The sequence below is a fragment of the Protomyctophum bolini genome (assembly GCF_963924005.1).
Source record: "Protomyctophum bolini genome assembly, chromosome: 24".
NCBI lineage: Eukaryota > Metazoa > Chordata > Actinopteri > Myctophiformes > Myctophidae > Protomyctophum > Protomyctophum bolini.
In genome coordinates, this window is record NC_137885.1 from 24377129 (window position 1) to 24399428 (window position 22300).

The 22300-nt window shown below is 45.5% G+C and overlaps 1 protein-coding gene across 1 annotated transcript in view; it reads left to right on the forward strand.

The window, feature by feature from the left end:
- LOC308311384 (dystrophin-like) overlaps nucleotides 1-22300 on the forward strand; it is a 368975-nt gene that overhangs the window by 290780 nt on the left and 55895 nt on the right. The window contains 6 exon segments of the mRNA XM_080758068.1: nucleotides 4628-4800; nucleotides 6751-6907; nucleotides 9423-9534; nucleotides 10831-11099; nucleotides 11438-11584; nucleotides 20831-20894. Of these exon segments, the coding sequence (XP_080614194.1) occupies nucleotides 4628-4800; nucleotides 6751-6907; nucleotides 9423-9534; nucleotides 10831-11099; nucleotides 11438-11584; nucleotides 20831-20894 (922 nt within the window).

The following is a 22300-nucleotide window of genomic DNA, read 5'->3' on the forward strand; positions in this document are numbered from 1 at the left end:
CTGTCGTCCCATTGGCCGGCTGTTCGGCGTGCATTGTGGGAGTTTGAAGGGAAGGCTCTGTTCAGCCTCAGGGACATTTTGTGACCCGCAGCTTTTCGTCCCGCGCCCACACGCTCTTTCTGTTAGACACACACACACACACACACACACACACACACACACACACACACACACACACACACACGCACTTATGCACACACACACACACACACACACACACACACACACACACACACACACACACACACACACACACACACACACACACACACACACACACACACACACACACACACACACACACACACACGCACTTATGCACACACACACACACACACACACACACACACACACACACACACACACACACACACACACACACCCACATGCACACACACACTCTGTCTCTCTGTCTTGCTTTCTATACATTCATTCACTGTCTTCCTTCCTTCCCCGTCGCTCAAATCCATGCATGTACAAACACACACACACACACACGCGCACGCACACCATCACCCCCCTTGCGCTATTCCGAGTGTCTCTTCAAAATCCGCGTACACGTACACACACTCACACACATACACTCACACATTGCTTTCTGGGAATACAACAGTGGCACTGTATGTAGTGCCTACTTGAGCAAGACTTGTGTGTGTGTGTACTGTGTGCGTGTGTGTGTGTGTGTGTGTGTGTGTGTGATTGTAATGGTGCAGGGCAACATGCTGGAAAACACACACACACACACACACACACACACACACACACACACACACACTCTCTCTCTGTCTCGCCATATTTCTGTATAATTGTCTGATTCATGCCCCCTTCCCTCCTCTCCCCTTTGTCACGCACACACGCGTGCACGCACACACACACACACGCACACGCACACAGGACACACACAATGGCTTGTACGCGGGGCCAGGCTTGTGGTCAGTCCATTGTATAAGGGGACCCAAAGAAGGAGCGTCTAGTAGTATATGAGTGTTTGGTGTCTGGTGGCCGTGGTGTGATGCGGGACGCTGGAATATCACATCATGCTCCGCAGGAAGGTCTACCACGTGCAGGGTGGGACGACATTAGGCAGAAACAAAGATCGCAAACAAGTACGTCAAATGATATTGTTATACTGCCTCGTTTCTTTGGTTTCAAGTTAGCATTCGCTGAAGACTATAGCAGACCCGCACGTTCACACAGCGCGTTGCTGTGAGCTCGTATGGGCCGTCGTATTTCCTGCGTTGTGACTGCGTCGCGTGACAGAGTATTAGTTAAAGGGATATTTCACATGTTTGTGGGTCTACTCAGGCTTCTGTGAGGACCCCACAAGTTGCCAGAACACCCGTCATTGGTGCGCGCTGTGATTCGCTATAGCATAGTCGCTGTGATTGAGAGTTCTCGTTTTATTTAGTTTTTGAGTGGTGCAACCACTCCTACAATCAGCAATGTCCATGTACCTACCTGTGTGTGTACCTGTGCACATGAGCCTGAGTATGTTACTGATTTATACCAGTAGGGGGCGGCAGAAACAGAGGGAGGGGTAGTGCTGTGTAAGTGCTGTGAGAGAGAGAGAGAGAGAGAGAGAGAGAGAGAGGGGGGGGGGGGGGGGATTGCACCACTCAGTTCACACGTGTGTGATTTTTTTTTACTTTGTTTTTATTTCAGTTTAGGCAACTTCACAGAATTACAGGTATACGAGTTCTCGTTTTTTGTAACTATTATGCTTAAACCTAACCCTAACCTCAGTTAACCTATACGCCTGCCCGGGAGCCAATCAGACGGGTCTTTTCTAGATTCCTTGTTTCTGTTGACTGATATTTTACATCTGAGGAGGTGTGAGGGGTGCAGCCGTGTCTGTTTTCATTTCATCTGAGGTGTGAGGGGTGCCGTGTCTGTTTTCATTTCATCTGAGGTGTGAGGGGTGCCGTGTCTGTTTTCATTTCATCTGAGGTGTGAGGGGTGCCGTGTCTGTTTTCATTTCAAAACAGTGTCTGGGATGAAAACACAAAAGCATGAGTGGGGACGTGTAAATGAGCCCAAACGTGTTTGAAAGTGAAATATCCCTTTAAACATGAGACTACTGGTGTTTTTGGAAACGTGACCTAACGTAACCCATTTAGGCCTGACCTAAATCCACCAGTTTTCTGAAATAAATATTTTCACGATTTTTTCAAAAATAGCAGACCTACAAGCTCGAGCGCTTATACGAGCTTGTAGATCTGCTATTTTTCAATAGCTAAATTATAACATAATGTTTAAAACACCAAAAGGCGTTCCCGCCCCAAAATGGGTTAAACTAACAGATTGAATCACTTTGACACTTTCATTCATCATTCATTAAATCCCCCAGAAATGTTCAAATGTGTATGTATATGTAATAACTTGCACCGCATGTCCCATTTCTTATTCTGCCATTATTTTTTTAATGAGAACAATTGCAAACCCGATGCAAGGTGATGGCGTCCAAAAGTGCCAAATTAGCATCACCACTGCTGGGGTATTTTTGAGTGGTGCAACCACTCCTACAAGCAGCAATGTCCGTGTACCTGTGTACCTGTGTGTGTGTGCACGTGAGCACGAGTATGTTACGTATTTATACCAGTAGGGGGCACCAGAAACAGAGAGAGGGGTATTGCTGTGGCTGCTAATGAGAGAGAGAGAGAGAGAGAGAGAGAGAGAGACAGAGAGAGAGGGGGTGTGGGGGGGGGGGGGGGGGGGGGGGGAATTGCACCACTCAGTTCACACAGGTGTGATTTTTTTTCCCCTCATGACAACACAATCCCAGCGTCCTGCGGTTTGAGCCCGGCCATGGTTCCGCGTTCCACGTAGCCCCCCCCCCCCCCTCTCTTCCCTAAAGTGTAGCCCCCCGTCCTGTCCCGTTTCTCCCCTGCCTATCTGCATTTAACCAAATTCTGACCTGAGATCAGATTCTAAAGATGTCTTCTACATCCTGACAGTTTTACATTCTGACCTGAGATCAGATTCTAAAGATGTCTTCTACATCCTGACAGTTTTACATTCTGACCTGAGATCAGATTCTAAAGATGTCTTCTACATCCTGACAGTTTTACATTCTGACCTGAGATCAGATTCTAAAGATGTCTTCCACATCCTGACAGTTTTACATTCTGACCTGAGATCAGATTCTAAAGATGTCTTCTACATCCTGACAGTTTTACATTCTGACCTGAGATCAGATTCTAAAGATGTCTTCTACATCCTGACAGTTTTACATTCTGACCTGAGATCAGATTCTAAAGATGTCTTCTACATCCTGACAGTTTTACATTCTGACCTGAGATCAGATTCTAAAGATGTCTTCTACATCCTGACAGTTTTTTTCATTCTGACCTGAGATCAGATTCTAAAGATGTCTTCTACATCCTGACAGTTTTACATTCTGACCTGAGATCAGATTCTAAAGATGTCTTCTACATCCTGACAGTTTTACATTCTGACCTGAGATCAGATTCTAAAGATGTCTTCTACATCCTGACAGTTTTACATTCTGACCTGAGATCAGATTCTAAAGATGTCTTCTACATCCTGACAGTTTTACATTCTGACCTGAGATCAGATTCTAAAGATGTCTTGACTACATCCTGACAGTTTTACATTCTGACCTGAGATCAGATTCTAAAGATGTCTTCCACATCCTGACAGTTTTACATTCTGACCTGAGATCAGATTCTAAAGATGTCTTCTACATCCTGACAGTTTTCAGAAATCAGCAGAGAGTGATCGACGTTTGCGCTGTACTGTACTCTATGCCGTATTGAAGTGGACTCGGACCCAGACTTTGTTTTGGAAACTCCCTGGAAATAAAAACGTCTGGGTTTCCGAGGCTATACAGTGACCTTGACTCAAGGTATAAGAACTCTTGTGCTTTGCTATATGAAACCCTCTCCAAAGAGCAGCTGTCTACAGTTTTCTCTACATAAAGGACCCACGTATAGCGCTTCTTGTTTTCTTTGTTTCCGGTGATTTTCTTTGTTTTGTATCTGTGGCGTACATACAGTACACAATCAGACCTCCTATTGTGTTGCATTCACAGTCACTGGGAAGCCAAGGTCATAGTCGCTGTAAAATGTATGGTTTATTTTATACCTCCAATCTGCATAATTATGGAGGACCTGGCAGGCAGCAAACGCAATAACATGTTTTCAATTCATTGCTTAATATTTCAGGGGAAAAAAAACGTTTTCCAAAATAATTTCATGAAGATATTTTGTTTCTTTGTTAAAATACGTTTTAAATATCTCTCTGATGGTAATGATTATGATTATGATTATGATTATTATATAATGTTTGGCCAGTAACCGGGTGTCCCGGTCTCGTATATATGGGCGCTTTAGACAAAGCCGGGACGCAGCTACTGTACTTTTTGCTTTAACACATTCTGGGCGAGAACCCAGAATGTGTTAGCATTATGTTATGTTTTAGCTATTGAAAAATAACAGATCTACAAGCTCGTAGCTCGTAGCTACGACCTTGTAGGTCTGCTATTTTTGAAAAAAAATCGAAGAACGACTGAACGTGAACTTGAAAGTCGATAACTTCTTCGGGTCAATGCCGCTATACCGAATCAATTTCGACACGTCTGTTTTTCTTTCTTTTTTTTTTCATATAGGAGCTCCAGAATGAGATCGACGGCCACGCGGAGATGTACCACTCCCTGGACGAGAACGGCCAGAGGGTGGTGTCGTCGCTGGGCGGCTCGGAGGACGCGGCGCTGCTGCAGAGACGGCTGGACGACATGGGGCAGCGCTGGGAGGAGCTGCGCACCAAGACCGTCGGCATGAGGTCTGTGACCACAGTGACCTATACTGCCCTACTGCGCTGTCGTCTAGTTCATAGCGCGGCGAGTGCCGCGCTATGAACTTGTAGTTCTGCTATTTTTCAATAGCTAAAGTATAACGTAATGCTTAAAACACCAAAAGGGTTTCCCGGCCCAAAATGGGATAATTTCAAGGACCCCCATTAGTCTACGGACCCCCATTTAATGGCATTTCTATCTCTGAGAGTGTACAAATGGAACCAAATGGACCCTTTGGTTCCATTTGTACACTCTCAGAGTTAGAGACCCATAAGGGTCCATTTGGTTCCAAACTATCATTTAGCTGGGGACCCCCCTGGAACTTCCTCAAGGACCCCTGGGGGTCCCCGGACCCCACTTTGGGAACCACTGGCCTAGTTTGAGATACTTGACTGTACTGTATGTATAGTAGCATATAGAACAGAGACGATATAAATATAATACTATACTGGAAGATAAAAATGCAATAATTATATTAGAAGAGAAGAATATAATAGAATAACCACAGATAGACCAAACTGGGATATAAAAATAACAGCAGCAGAGTAGACAAGAGCAGGCCAAAATAGAAACATGAGAATAGTAAACAATCTTTTTTTGTGTTTTTTTCTCCTCCGTGTTGTGACGACGTCTCAGAGTCTCACACGCCAAAGTGATTTGCATGCGGCGGTGTGATTAGGCGGCGCGGTGTGACATACGGTACGCGCGTCGCATTTCAGAGACAGACGGCTCATTATCTGGGCTTGTTGATATGAGCTCGTTAGGGAACGACAGCCGGGGAAATGTTTTGATTTGTATAGAAAAGGAGCGTGGCGGGTTTCTTTTTTACAGTATTTTCTGAGAGACGGCTGAGAGAGGAGGTTCTGTGAAGGTTCTGTCTGCGGGGGATGCCCGGAATAGCTCTGAAATGACATGCCGCTATACTATAGGTTCGATTTCTAACGCTATATCCGTCGCGGCTAACGGCGACTGACGGCGGCGTTCCGATGGGGGGGGGGGGGCGTGTGGGACAGCCGGGACGAGACAGCATATTGGGTAAAAAGGGAAGACTATAAGGTCTCATATCTTTGGGTCTTTTTTTTTAATGTATTCTATTCCATACGGCTATAGTTGTATACTGAGTGACGCCTGGTTTCTACTCGAGCTATACATCGTGTCGCACATCTGAAATAGCGCAGTGTGAGCTTGTAGATCGGTGCATGACGCCAGCCCCGCCAAGTATGAGTCCGTCGGGTGGAAACCCTTGTATGTCCAAAACTGTTACTTTATAGAAAAAATAACAAAAGTAGCAGATCTACATGCTCAAAAGCTTGCCTATCTATCTGTCATATGTTACTTCTTTTTACCATGTTTTGGTAAAAAAGTTTTTTTGCTTTTATGCCTTTATTGACAGGACAGCAGGCTGACGGCCTTGGCCGTGGCTCAGCGGTCCAGGCACCTTGGCCGGTAGTCCAAGTCTGGCCGCGGGTTCGACTCCCGATCCCGACGGCCTTTATACTGCATGTCTCCTCCCCCCCCCCCCCCCCCCCCCCCCCATCTCTCTCTCTCTCCCATTTCCTGTCAGCCCTTTACTGTCTGTCCCTCTATAAAGAAATATAAAATAAAGGCGAAAGCCGCAATTAAAAAAAAGCAGGCTGACAGGAAATGGGGAGAGAGAGAGAGAGAGAGAGAGAGATATGGGGAGTGTCACGTGTAGCAAAGGCCGTTTGGATCGGGATTCGAACCGGCGACGCGCTGTCGAGGCAGCCTGTAGGTGTCGGACCGCTCCTATCTGCTAGTTTTGATACCTTTGTGTGACTTTGTGCGATTTTCATTGGGTTTTAGCTTAAAGATTAGGGTCTTAGGTCTCATCTGTGTGTGTGTGTGTGTGTGCGTGTGTGTGTGTGTGTGTGTGTGTGTGTGTGTGTGTGTGTGTGTGCGTGTGCGCATGCGTTCAGGGCCCACCTGGACTCAGAGACGGCTCCGTGGAAGCGGCTCCACATGACCCTGCAGGAGCTCCTGGCCTGGCTGAGGGTCAAAGGTCAACAGCTGGAGCAGGAGCCCCCAGTAGGGGGCGACGTCCCCGCTGTAGAGACGCAGCTAGACACACACCGGGTAGGACGCACACACACACACACACACACAGACACGCCTGTAAGCACTCGCACACGCATGCATGCATGCACGCACGCACGCACGCACGCACACACACTCAAATACTGGTAGTAGATAACTTGGTAAGGCTATATATTGAGAGCGGGTCTATAATGCATTTTAGGAACATTTGTAATGTGTTACAATTACAGTAACAATAATAGTAAGGTATAAGTTTGGCGGAACAGAACATTATAACTACCATAGCTCAGCCTGTTAACAACCTGTAACAGAGTGTCTTTGTTATAAGTTGTCGTGCATTCATTGACATGTATTCTTATGAAACCTTATGAGGGCATTATGATGCATTACAAATGCAATTACAATGCATTATAGAACGCATCACAAGTAGCAGTTTTTTTTCTTTTTTAAATAAATAGTGCCTTGTGCATTACGTTCACACATTCAAACACCGATGGGCGGAGAAAACCATGCAAGACAAACACTGATGGGGGAGAAAACCATGCAAGACAAACACCGATGGGGGAGAAAACCATGCAAGACAAACACTGATGGGGGAGAAAACCATGCAAGACAAACACCGATGGGGGAGAAAACCATGCAAGACAAACACTGATGGGGGAGAAAACCATGCAAGACAAACACCGATGGGGGAGAAAACCATAGACTGTAAAAATTATGGACAAAGCGTTCCCCGGGTCTAACATGAACGTAAAATGAAGCCTGTCAGTCCTTGCAATGGAAGTCGCCATCTTTCTAGATCCGTTTTGGCTCAGCTGGCCATTGGCTGGCCCAGACAACGAGGCGGGACTTCCCCCCTTCTTCTCCGTTGGTTTTTATTTTGACTCGAGTGGGAGGGGAATCCCTATCATAGACTGTAACGGTAGCCACGCCCCTCAGAACATACGCGACTTTATGGTCATTTTTTTAAATTAATGGAACCATAATTTTCCAAAAAGAATATTATGACATTAGAAATGAGACTTTAAACTAGTGACTGGAAGAAGAAAGTATTCATGACCATGTTTATTAAGGTAATACAGTCTAGGTGAAGTTGGGCCCAAATACATGGACTTCTATGGGGCTATGGGTTTTTCTGGGTCCAGTGACAGCGCCACAACAGGCCATTATATGAACTTTCATTTCCTTAGTGGCTTCACAAAATATCTGTCTGACTGCCCCCCTGGAGAAAACCATGCAAGACAAACACCGCTGGGCGGAGAAAACCATGCAAGACAAACACCGATGGGCGGAGACAACCATGCAAAACAGCGACCTGCACACAACAAGGGGCAATTATAGGCGTTCGGTGTGTTTGCTCGAGGACACTTCGACGCCCACCGGGGTGAAACCGGGGACCCTTCCCGGGGTGCTCGACCAGTCCTGCCGCCCACAGATCTACAAGCTCAAGACGGTCTTGCAGATCTGCTATTGCGTGACACTATGTACTGTATAGTGTGGTATATATATGATCAAGTATAGGGCGTAGAGAGGTTTCTGCCCAACAGCAACGACATGTAACCTCGCTCTATTCCTGGCAGTGTCAGTGACATTCTCTGTGTGTGTGTGTGTGTGTGTGTGTGTGTGTGTGCGTGTGCATGTGTGCGTTTTTCCTACCCTGGAGGCGTTTTGGTTGCATTCCATAGACCTTATTAACCAGATTATAGTGGCATCCTTGGCCTCCTTTAGGAGGACCATAAATACATGTCATTGTCATTCGTATATATTCCATTCTGACCTGAGATCAGATTCTAAAGATGTCTTCTACATCCTGACAGTTTTCCATTCTGACCTGAGATCAGATTTAAAAAAATGCCTTCTACATCCTGACAGTTTCCCATTCTGACCTGAGATCAGATTCTAAAAATGCCTTCTACATCCTGACACTTTTCTGAAAAAGCTATGTTTCTATATGCGTCAGTCGTTCTTCGATTTTTCAAAAATAGCAGACCATACAAGCTCATAGCGCGCCACTCGGTGGCGCGCTATGAGCTTGTAGATCTGCTATTTTTCAATAGCTAAAGCATAGCATAATGCTAACACCAAAAGGGGTTCCCGCCCCAAAATGGGATATTCAATGGACTGTGATAAGACGTATATATAGCCTCCACCGCGCTGAAATGAACGGGGTCCAGCTGGCCCCGTTCACGCGACTCATTTACCACGACCCGACCTCCCGTTCAAACTCACGCCAAGCGCCATTCGTCAACTATAGGATGTCGGGAGGCCCCGTTATCTGTGCCACCAGGTCACGTTTTATTTCCTCACGTAATATGCCAGTACTATGACATGACTTGGCAATCAACCATTTTGCTTTTAATCACGTCACGTTTCTGGCACCTGTCATATTGCCTGTTACAGTTCCAAATTAGGTTTTGAAGCTGATGTCAATAATACTAAGGGGAAAAAAAGGTTGATACTACTGTGTGTGTGTGTGTGTGTGTGTGTGTGTGTGTGTGTGTGTGTGTGTGTGTGTGTGTGCGCGTGTGCATGCATGCGTGCGTTCGCGTTACAGGGCTTCAGGAGGGAGCTGAGAGCTAAGGAGCCGGTAATTAGCAGAGCGCTTGACGACACCAGAGGGTTCCTGTCCGAACTTCCCAGAGACACACCTTCACCTGAAAAGAGAGGTAATGCACACGCACGCACTCACACACACACACACACACGCACGCACGCACACACACACACACACACACACACACACACACACACACACACACACACGCGCGCACGCACACACATCACTGAAAACAGGTTCAAATTAATTTCAGAAATGGTACCCAGGAATACGAGCTTCCTTCCAGGACATGATTTATTTGACATCTTCCAGCTGGGTCAATTACAGAACTGTGCAAATTAAAAAGCACTTTCTGACGGAAAGCAATTTATCATTTTTTTCCGTTGTTGCTTTAAGGGGACTTGGATTGACTTGGCTTGTTAACGTCCCCTTTCAAGTACAGCCCAGATCCATGTTTCATTTCATCACCTTCTTGAAATAAAGTTTATCAAAATACCCAGAATAATTACTATCCCTCTCTCGTGTGTGTGCACGCACGCACGCACGCATGCAGGCACACACACACACACACACACACACACACACACACACACACACACACACAGAGTAGAGGAGTAGTTAAATGACTGTTTACTGGTTGTTCTACCTGTCAGTAAAGGTCATGCTGTTCGTGACCTTTCACTGAGAGCTGTGAGAAAGCTTTTAAGAACACTGGGGGGGTGAAAACGTCGTCTGACGTCTGCAATATTTCAACTTTTTAAAGATATTTTTGTTGTGAAAACGTGTCGAGCAACGTGTTGTATAGCGTGTTGTGAGCTTGGCGATCTGCTATTTTCATTATTTCCGGGTTTTTTTCTCGTTCCATTTCCTGAAAAGTAACTAACAAGGCTGTTTCAATGCCATACGAAATGCTCTAAAGAATTGTCTTTTACAAACAACCGTGGCACAAAGTGCTTTGGCATTATAACCAGAATGATAAATAAAAGTGCGTGCGTGTGTGCGTGTGCGTGCGCAAAAATACATTTTCCCTGGTATGTTCAATAATAAAAACATAATGTTTTCATTGTGATACCGATTATTATAGTGTGGAACACAGGCCTCGTCCCAAACTCGTGTACAAACGGAACCAAATGGACCCTAATGGGTCCATTTGGTTCCGTTTGTACACTCTCAGAGTTAAATTAACATTGATTTTACAATTTTATATGCATTGGGGTTTCAGAGATAGAAATGCCATTAAATGGGTTCCAGCGGGTGAAAAGGGTTGAAAATCACTGCTAGAGCCGTAAAGATCTTCTCTCGTATAATATAAAGGTTAGATATAAACAACAACCATAAAAAAACACAAGTTAACACATCTCTTCCTCGCCACCCACCCACCCACCCCGGCCCCCAACCCATGCAGACATCAGCCCGGAGGAGCGCGCCCAGAACGTGGGACGGGTGCTGCTCAGGGAGTCGGACGACCTGTCCCGCGGCTGGGAGGACCTGAGGGGCGACTCTGACGCCTGGCAGCGCCGGCTGCAGCTGGCCCTGGACCGGCTGGCGGAGCTGCAGGAGAGCGTGGACCTGGCCGAGGGACAGCTGCGGCAGGCGGAGATGGTGAGGGAGGCCTGGGAGCCCGTGGGAGACCTGCTGGTGGACGCGCTGCCCGAGCACATCGACAAAGTCAAGGTTTTTATAGTTATAATATTACCCTTCTTCTTTTTCTTATTATAGCCTGCTCGCCTTAACCCATTCTGACCTGAGATCAGATTCTTAAAAAATGTCTTATTACATCCTGACAGTTTCATTATTAACCCATTCTGACCTGAGATCAGATTAAAAAAATGTCTTGTATATCTGCTATTTTTCAAAAGCTAAAGCATAACATTTTCGGCTTTAGGCTTATACAGTGGACGGGGAAAAGTTCAAACCCTTCTGTAATGGAAACATGTGTGTGTGTGTGTGTGTGTGTGTGTGTGCGTGTGCGTGTGCGTGTGCGTGTGCGTGTGTGCGTGCGTGCTCTCCAGGAGTTCCAGGAGGAGATAGCGCCAATCAAAGACGACGTGGGCCACATGAACCACCTGGCCTCCTCGTTTGGACCGCCCGACGTCCAGCTGTCGCCTAGCAACCTGGAGCGCATCGACGACCTCAACGCGCGCTGGAGGCTGCTGCAGGTACGCACGGACACGCGCGGACGGACACGCACAAACACCACACGCACACAGCGCCACCTGGTGGTCACCAGTTTAGGCTTTGAGTGCCAATTCTCCCATTATAAAGAAAGAAAGAATTTGTAATTCTATTATGCATGTAATGTGCATGTCATCACCTGTACACCAGATTAGAGGAATTTTTACAATATGGATGAAAAATATATATATATCGTTTTTTGAATTCCCAAGGTAAGACGTCTTGACACCCGTGGCATCCATTACTTAATAGGCAATTAGACGTCTTGACGTTTATGGCTACTAAACAGTTTTAACATTATACAGGTCTGTACCTCTGAGAGTGTACAAATGGAACCAAATATGGACCCTTACGGGTCCGCAGTAGAGCCCTGTATCGGGAGCGGGACCCTACACAAATATGTTGCGGGCGGTATTTAAATACCTGCGGGCGGGGAACAGGCGGTCGAGATAAAAAAAAATGAATCCGAATACAGAGCTTAATACACTTTAACAAGACACGAATATGTCCGAGAAGGAGAAGGTAATTTCCCCTGCTTGCGCTGGACAACGCTACCGTGGAGTCTCACCGCGCTCTCACGACATAGCACGTTGCGCCGAACGTACGCACGCCCGCATGCACGGAACGGGAGCGCGGCCGGCGGCCGCACCCGTCAATCATTATCGTAGCTTAATATGTGAGAGTTTCTTTTCCCCGCGACGGACATTCTCAGTTCTTAAACGCCGTTTTTGCTTTTCCCCCCGTGTGCGTCACTCAGCAATAATAACGTGAAACGGAACACAAATATGAGTATATATTTTTTTTAATGAGCACGCAGCACCTCTTTCTCTGCCTGCCTCTCTCTCTCTCTCTCTCTCTACCACCCACCGTGTGCGCACTGCTGCACAGTGTCCGTGACACAATATAATAACATGTAGCATAATAGGCCTAATATTATGTCTGCCGTCGCGATATGAAAACTCTCCCTCTATCTGTGACTGTGAGCAACTCCTCAGGCAAATAAACAACCCCTCTCTCGTGCAACGTCTGCTCAGTCTCAGCAACTGTTTGGGTAAATATTGAGAATTGAGATTTCTTTGCAGGCGGGAGCTCGCAGGACAGGCGGTTACTGTGTGGGCGGTCAAAAATGAAATAATTGCGGGAGCGGGCGGGAGTGGGATTAATAAATCACTCCTGTACAGCTGGGTACAGTCTGTAGCTCCACCGGTTGGTTCCCAATGGGAACCGCTTCAGTTCTTTTTGGTTCTTAGTCCATGATCCAGAGCTCCAAAATTGGTGGGATAAAACTAGACCTATATTAAATAGTTTCATATTTTCCTACACAATGCCTCATTTGCATATTTAAAAATGTAAAATTTGTAATACAATAAATCATTGTCTTCATGTAAGTACTCAATTGGGGGAGTTTCATGGTGATAACAATCTAATAGAGGTATGGTTTTGCCCATTCAATTCATAATTAACGTTTCCATGTTGGACTAAGAACCAAAAAGAACTGAACCGGTTCCCACTGGGAACCAACCGGTGGACAAGGGGCCTGAGAGTGTAGAAATGGAACCAAATGGGCCCTTACGGGTCTGCACCTTTAGGGGGCAGCACAATCACAAATTTGGCCTGGTGTTGAGTTACACTCATTTAGATTTGTCCTTAAATGGTGTAGAGTAGCGATTGATGCAAAAAGTCCATATTTTCAAACTGTATGATGTCGAGTTTAAAACAGCTGTCGGCAGCTTTAAGTACTTTAAGGACAGCAGTTGGCATAATGATGTTTGTCCTGGTTTGTTGTTTGCTGTCTGAACTGTCCACGGAGAGGAACACTATATATACAACATACACTCACTCTTTTTGGTGGTTATAGAGGTGGCAGATATCTCAGCTTTCCTACTGTCTGTCTCTACTGTATACACTGTCTCCCTCTCAGCTGTTGTAATTATGCTCACAACGTGTATAGCGTCGGTTATCTCCACATTCTAACTAACTTTTGGTATTCTTTCATAAATGAACACCCTACTATACTTGATCACACACACAAAAGCAGCTAAAGTAGCTGATCTGTAGGCTCAAAACGCATCTTGACGCGACACGGTTTGAGCCTGTTTCCGATCTGCAAACATTTGCTATTTTCGAATTTGAATCCTGAAAGGTTTTGGACGTATGAGGTTTCCACCCCGACAGAGACGATTTGGTTAGCGTGTAGTTTGGCTATTTTCAGCCAAATATTCTCCCCCAGCACAGGGTTCATTTGGTTAACGGATAAGACTGTTAGCCATGCGTGTGAAAGGGACTTATACTCCACACACACACACACACACACACACACACACACACACACACACACACACACACACACACACACACACACACACACACACACACTCCACACGGTAACAAGACTACTCGCCCCGTTTCTGTTTTCCTCCCAGAATTTTCCCCAGTGAGGGGTGGGAGAGGCTGGACAGCAGACGGCTGGACTTTGAATTTCTCTAACTATAAACTTTCATGAGAGCAGACAGCCTAAGTACAAATATAATTTAAGTCTGTTATTTATAATTTAAGTCTGTTCACAGAAGTTGTTGTAGGATATGTGGGGATTATCTGACGAGGTACCATTTGAGTGGGCAAAACCTTACATATACTAAATAATACTAAATTGTTTATAGGGTCAATATAAGTAAAATAATATAGCCTTTCCACAGGAGTATCTTTTTATATTTTTCCAAAAAGAATACAAACAGCCAATAGCATATTACAAAGTTATCCCCCTCACTGGTGAAAATTCCGGGAGGAAAAACGGGCAAGCACCGGGGCGAGTAGTCCAGTATTCCTCCACACACACGCGCACACGCGCACGGCGCACACATATCCCATCGCTCTCAATAACCGTTGCGGCGGGCGGCCATGTTGGAGGCCTGACAGTGATGGTTACCGGCGGTGACAGACAGAGCCAATCGGCTGCCAGGACGGGGACCGACGGTGTCGAGACTTCCTGGTTGGAGACGGGCGCCATGGTGACAGGACCATACGGCCCTGCCTCTGATGTCACACCTGACCAGATGCTGTGTGTGTGTTTGTGTGCGTGTGTGTGTGTGTGTGTGTGTGTGTGTGTGTGTGTGTGTGCGCACGCACGTGCACGTGCACGTGCTGCTTTGTGCATTTGGAATGAAAGACAAATGAACCCCTTCAATGTGCTGAGCAGACAGACAGACAGACAGACAGACAGACAGACAGACAGACAGACAGAATCTTAGCCCCTTTTCCCACTTTGAAGAACTGTCAAATTACAAAACGCACAACAATCTGATGTTCCCTTTAATGAAACGACCGATTGCGGCTTTGACCTTCAACCGGGTCCTTTTGACGGCCTCTGCACACACACACACACACACACACACACACACACACACACACACACACACACACACACACACACACACACTGCACACACACGCATGCACCCGCCGTTATTGAAATAGAGTTCAGTCGATTAAAAGATGTGGCTATACTACCTGTCAGGTGGAAACCTGATAATTTATGTCCAAAACGTATTTATTTTTCAGGATTCAAGTTCAAAGGCATCAAAGGGCAGCAGATCTACAAGCTGTAAACGCGTAGGTCTGCTACGTTTGATGCGCTCGTGTGGCGCTGTGGGACGATCAAGTGGGCCGTTAACAGTTTGACTCCATAAAACGCGTAACCCGCATTTTAATCAAATATTCTACCTGTTTTATTATACCTTTAGAGCATATACGCTGAATTATTTGGGCTTTTGATCTGGCGTAAATCCGGTGAAAAAAGGTTCCTCCGTTTGTTATGAACGATCGCACCACCCGCCATCTTGGTGCGCCGCAAGACCGCCCCCCACAAGACCCTCCTCCATGAGGAGTTCAATTGCATTGGCCTCAATTTCCCAGAAGCCCTAGCAGTTGATGTCCGGTTTCGTCATCATAACATGAAGGTCTCGCTTATACCAGCTCCGCGGCAAAGGCGGAGTTTCTTTTTAATTAATACAATACGGCGGATTAAACACATGAAACAAAAGGCGGGAATGTCGTAGTGAGCGCCATCGAACCCTGGATTAAACAATTAGCGGCCGTCAAACTGGTAATTTACGGGAAAAAAACACCAAAAGTTAGAATATGGAGATGAGAGGTTTCTGCACAACAGCTATATACTGTATGTATGTATATAGAGAGAGAGAGAGCTTCATGGTGAGAGTGTGGATAAATATAGTGTTGTGGAGCCAGACGATAGCAGATTTCTGCCTACATACAGTGGGAGTTTGGATAAATATAGTGTGGTGATGTAGCCAGAGGAGGACTGGAGCTCTCCTCCCACCTAGTATACCCACATGTCTCTTAGCGTCAACAGTCCTGGCATTGGCTCTGCAATGCAGATATATTTCAGTTTAGCCATAGCCTTTTTGAATGATCTTTTTTTTTTTACAGTATCAGTCATGTTTTAGCGACCTGAAATGTTTTAGTGTTAGTCGACGTGTGTGTGTGTGTGTGTGTGTGTGTGTGTGTGTGTGTGTGTGCGTGCGTGTGCGTGTGCGTGTGCGTGCATGCGCGCGTGAGAGATTGAGATATCAGGTAACAAGAACAAGAAATGGGGTCAAATCAGGTCAAAGCTGATTGGGCAGCATTGAGACAGAGTGCACCTTGGGTAATGACATTGAACCCCTCCTCAACGGCCTTGCGTCTGTCGTTGTTTGTTTTTTTCCCCCTTTTTTTTTTTTCTTTCTTTCTTTTTTTGTTGACCCTTTAATTAGGTTACCGTGGATACGCAGAAAGGCCACTTGGGTAGGAATGGCGTGGGGGAGGAGTCGGATGCAGAGGTAAACGATATGTGCCGCGGAGAAACCCGCTGTGTCATCAAAGTCACCTCCCCTCCCCCCCCGCCATCATCTACCCTCTATTATATCATACCATAACACACACACACACACACACACACACACACACACACACACACACACACACACACACACACACACACACACACACACACATTTGGTCTGTCTGTCTGTCTCTCTGTCTGTCTATCTCTCTGTCTGTCTCTGTCTGACGATGTACCTACTGAACAAATCACATACAGTACTTTTGGGTACACGGAGTATGTTTATAGGCCTTGATGGCGCGGTAATGCCTGACTTTACACTTGGTTGCATGCTGACAATATAGTCCATCTAGAACCCGAGCACAACCATGCAGGAAATGACTTGTCTTTCGGTTATTTATTTTTTCAAAGTATGTATTGTCGTTTTTTCATGTCATGTGTGGAAGCGGGGAATCATAGCTTCAAGGTTGTTCAGTTTGACCCACCAGTTTTGGAGATATGGCTTATAGAGTGAGTTGAGAAAACAGACTTGAAAGGTTCACCTCTGTGGTCTCTAACATTACACCTAGCTTTAAGCATTTATTTCATATTTACACTTATTTCAGACATGCTGAAAGAGTATTGCCTGTGCTATTAACTCAATTTGAAAAAAATAAGTTTTTCTCCTCTGGTGAACAGCTGGAATTTGCGCGATGGCAGTCTCTGAGTCAAATCTGGTCACATACAAAGATAGCAAAACTCGCATATACATATATACACTCCAAGATCTCTCCCTCTCCCCCTCCCCCCAACAGATACTAATTTATAGTACAAAAGACCATACCTACAAAAACATTAATATGTTGTCTTCCAGTTCTACTGGATCTCGTTTTTTATTTGTTGACAAATTTGTCAATATATTCGTAGTCGTAGTTTTAGTCATCATAGCTTAGTTGTTATTTCTTTTTCATTCGGTTTTTCGTCAGCGAAAAAGAAAAGGTCGTCGACGGACATGTTCCGCCACGGTCGACCAAATCAACACCGCTCGGAGTGCCTCGCGCTGCAGTGTCGCCGGCCCGCGGTTTGGCTACGGAGGGTAATTACCCATTAGCTATTCGACTGAGACTCAATAACAAGTCCTCCAGCTCCCTTTGTGCGTAATGGCCGGTCAGACTCCGCATTCAGCGCGAGGCAGAACCAGCTCATTAGATTACACAACCACCATTCAGAGCTCTCTCTCACCAGCCCAGCTGGGTGAAATGTGTCTCCGACACCCAATGGCGGTCGATAACATGCTCGACGGAGTCGCGGCCCGTTGCCCGGCAACCCTCTTTTATTCGGCTTGAAGGACATAGTCTGTGGAAGTTATGTGGTCACCCCGGGAGTCATCTTGGATGGACGGATGGATACTGTGGCGGGGTGGGGAAAAAGTACTCACGTTTTATTTACTTGAGTAAGTATACTGTAAGTAAATACTGCAATGTAGACGTACTCTGTTACGAGTAGAAGCCCTGGATTCTGACTTTGCTCCAGTACAAGTACAAACGTATTGGCATCAAAATGTACTTAAAGGACCAAAAGTAGAAAGTGCTCATTATGCAGAATTGATTTCACAAGTTTTCAAATGTATTTAAGTGCTTTTGAATAATGATCTGCTACCGTTGATGCTTTTGTGAGACACTGTAGTGTGTGATCAAGTAGGGCGTTAATTTATGAAAAGAAAAGAAAACACGGAGGTAAGAGGTTTTTGCCCGACAGCAACGATATTATGTCTGATGAACCAAATAATCTCTTTAAGACCAACAATCCAAATGTGATCCACTCGGATAGGGATTTAAAGTTGGAAACTCTTCAACGATGCCTTGGATTGAATATGTATTTTATTTTTTAATGAATAATGCTGAGAATTTGACTTAAGGGCAAAGTCATCGCCATAGTATCTTTTAACAGCGCAGCTAAGGGGGGATTAATTTACCAAAACCACTCGCAAGCAGGAATTTCATTCGTTTGGTACTTAATGGCCCATGTTGTCCCATTAAACTCCTTTCAAGCTCCTTTTCAATGCCTGCTTTTATGCCCTGCCCAGCATTCACTGTTTTCCAAGTATGCTTTATATAAGTGACTTTGGTCTTGTTTGTCCATAAAGTTGCTTGTAAATGTTGGTATTTTTTTTTTTTAGGGTCTAGTTGCTTGCTTCCTGCTGTTGTTTAAGATTCCCAAACATGTTAAAGTCACGGTCCACAGACTATTATTGTAATTTGTATTTTGGACAGACTCCCACCTGAAAATAATTGTACCAGGGACCCCGGTAGAGCAACGATACTTAATTGTCATAAGACTCCCACGGCCGCACGCACGCAAGCACGCACGCAGACACAGACACACACTAAGAGACCAAAAGATTGTCCTTTTGTATCGGGCAAAAGGTCAGAATGGAGGGGCTTAATCAGCGTGCATGACTGTCGGCCTCCCCCTTCTTTTACAGTGTGCATTGTGTCAATACACACATTCTTCACTCCTCCTTCACAGATAATGTAGACTGTATAGAGAGCTACTGGATTGGACTGTCTGTGACCTTTTTATTGCAGAACGGTCCATGTGAAACATCACCCCTGTAAATATTTGGGTAGTGGTTTGGGGGTGGGGGGGGGGGGTTCTTCTGTGATTGATGAGGCAAAGAGCAGACGGAGACCATATTCAAGGTCAAGGTGGTCATGGATGTGCTTTAATACAGCCGTTCTCAACCTGTGGGTCGGGGACAGTGAAGTGACAATTTAAGATAAAGAAAAACGTATTTTTTTGTGTTATTGTCGTTATTGTCGAGCTAAATGTAATGCCCTCAACCTCTTACAATTCCAAGTGCTTGTCAGCAGGGTGGTGGGGGTCTCTCTCCGGTTCAAATGGGATTCCTTTTGGGGGCCACGTACGTACGGCCTGAAAAGGTTGAAAGCCACTGTCTTCTACATCCTGGCAGTTTTCTGAAAAAGCCATGTTTCTATGTCAGTCGTTCTTCGATTTTTCAATAATAGCAGACCTATACAAGCTCGTAGCGCGCCACTCGGAGCTTGTAGGTCTGCTATTTTTCAATAGCTAAAGCATAGCATAATGCTAACACCAAAAGGGGTTCCCGCCCAAAATGGGTTAATGTGCATGACGTCACGGGGAGGGAGTACAGTAACACTTAGATCGGTGGTACGGTATACTTCCATTATAGTTCTAGTGTCACAACAAGGCCAATTAAGCTGAAGCATAACAGGACAGGATGTATACCAAAGCAATAGCTATCGGGCCTTAAGCATCTTGGCTCTTATTACCAGCTGCAAAATATCATATCATATATCATATCATATATAAGGCACAGGATGAACAATATCGGGTGTCTCCAGGCTTTTACCACACTGTGAAAACGCTGATTATTATTGTTTAAATTCCAAACGGACCGGTGGGATCCGGTGTAGAAGAACATGCCGTATAGGCCCGGACGGCTAGGGTAGCGGTCCGGGCTGTAGGTGCCGGTTCAACTCCCACAACCTTCTCCGCGTGTCACTCACTCCCCTTCTCTCTCTCTCTCTCTTCCCACCATTCCCTGTCAAACGTACTATATGAATTGTATTCATTTGAAAACTTAACTACATTTTTTATACCAATACCTTTGTACTCGAGTGCATTTTGAATTCCGGACTTTTACTTGGAAGTTGGAACACAATGTATCGACATTGCAGTATGGGTAGTGAGTCAGTGACTATACCTTTTTCCGTCACTGCTCGCTCTCTCTCCCTCTCTCTCTCTCTCTCTCTCTCTCTCTCTCTCTCCTGCCATAGTGTGCCATCATGCATGGTAGTAAGCACACGCCTACACATACACACATGCACGCAGAGCGTACCGGCATGGCACAGACAGACTCAACCACAGACAGACTCAACCACAGACAGACTCAACCACAGACAAGACTCAACCACAGACAAGACTCAACCACAGACAAGACTCAACCACAGACAAGACTCAACCACAGACAAGACTCAACCACATACAAGACTCAACCACAGACAGACTCAACCACAGACAAGACTCAACCACAGACAAGACTCAACCACAGACAAGACTCAACCACAGACAAGACTCAACCACAGACAAGACTCAACCACAGACAAGACTCAACCACAGACAAGACTCAACCACAGACAAGACTCAACCACATACAAGACTCAACCACAGACAAGACTCAACCACAGACAAGACTCAACCACAGACAAGACTCAACCACATACAAGACTCAACCACATAACATCACCATCGCTCATCGTTCCTTCCATCAAACAGAATGGATGCTCTTGTCGTTCTTTGCAACCTACAAAGTGTGACTGCTGCTGCCTATGTGTACATAATGTCTCTCTATGGCTCTCTCTCTCTCCTAGATGTCCATCAAGGATCATTTGAAACAGCTTGAAACAGCACACAGGGACTTCGGCCTTATGCACGGTGAGCTGCTCAACACAACACATCACTTTCGACATATACTGTGTCGTGTTTCTTCAAGTATGTTGGGCAGATAACCTTGTGGGTCCATATTGGATTGTTTGTTTGTTTTCTCCATAACTTTTATGGCAAAGCCCTGAGACCGGGAGGTCTGTGTTCTGGATCCAATGTAATGCCTCCCTGCTTGGTACTCGGCGTGAAGGAACGGTTGGATTGGGGGGGGGGGGGGGGGGGGTGCAGTCCCTGTGACAATGTGACGTACAAGAACCATCATTTCCAGGGGGTGTACTGTACTTACGCTATAGAGAAACAGGAGATAGGCTCCTGACCTGTCCTGACCTATGGGGGCCGCGTGGCTCGGCGAGGCTTCCTTAACATTATATTCGAGACACAGAAAAGAAGCAAAGAAATAGCCGATTTACAAGCTCGGAACACGTTGCGTCATGGCACGCGTGAGCACGTCGTATAGTCACTGCCGCAAGATCAAACATCAAAAATAGCAGACCTACAAGCTCGTAGCGCGCCACTCGGTGGCGTGCTACGAGCTTGTAGATCTGCTATTTTTCAATAGCTAAATTATAACATAATGTTTGAAACACCGCGCTTGTTCTCATGTGGATCCATCCTAACCCATTTAGGCCTGACCTCAACATGTATAAAAAATCTTTTAAATCCTAAAAAAAAATAAACATTTTCAAGATTTTTCAAAAATAGCAGACCTACAAGCTCCTATGAGCTTGTAATGTAGATCTGCTATTTTTCAATAGCTAAATTATAACATAATGTTTGAAAACACCAAAAGGCCGGGGTTATCCCTGCCCCAAAATGGCTTAAAGTATATTTTCTTCCCTTTTTTTTAATAAGAATTTGAAAGTTTTCAGAAAACCTTATGTTTTAGTTTAGAAGATGTTTTTTAGAATCGGCCTGCAGGTCCGGCTCCATGAATAACTGGAGCAACGACGAGACCCAACACCTGTTTACGGCCAGCCATCTCCTTGTGCCCGTCTGCATGCGTCGGCCATGATGAATCGCACTCTGTAATTAGCACTGTGTGATCGATCGCACAGATAGGATCTAAACTCCAGCGTGCGGTGCACAGAAAAGCAGAAAGCTACTCAGACAATCATTTCATCCGTCGCGATTGTGTTTTTACAAGCAGCGGTGGGATAGTAACTGTTTATATAAACCGGATTATATGATTATAGGAATGACATTTATCTGCTCCAGTTAAAATGTCTACATTGGCACCAATGGCCATTGGCTACTATATCAGATAGACTCGCTTTTTTCACTGACTAAAACTTCAGTTATGATGACTAAAACTATGATTAAATATACTGACAATTTCAATTTTACAAGTCATTGACATTCATGTTTGGTGGCGCTTGGGTGTTGTGCTCTGAAAATTG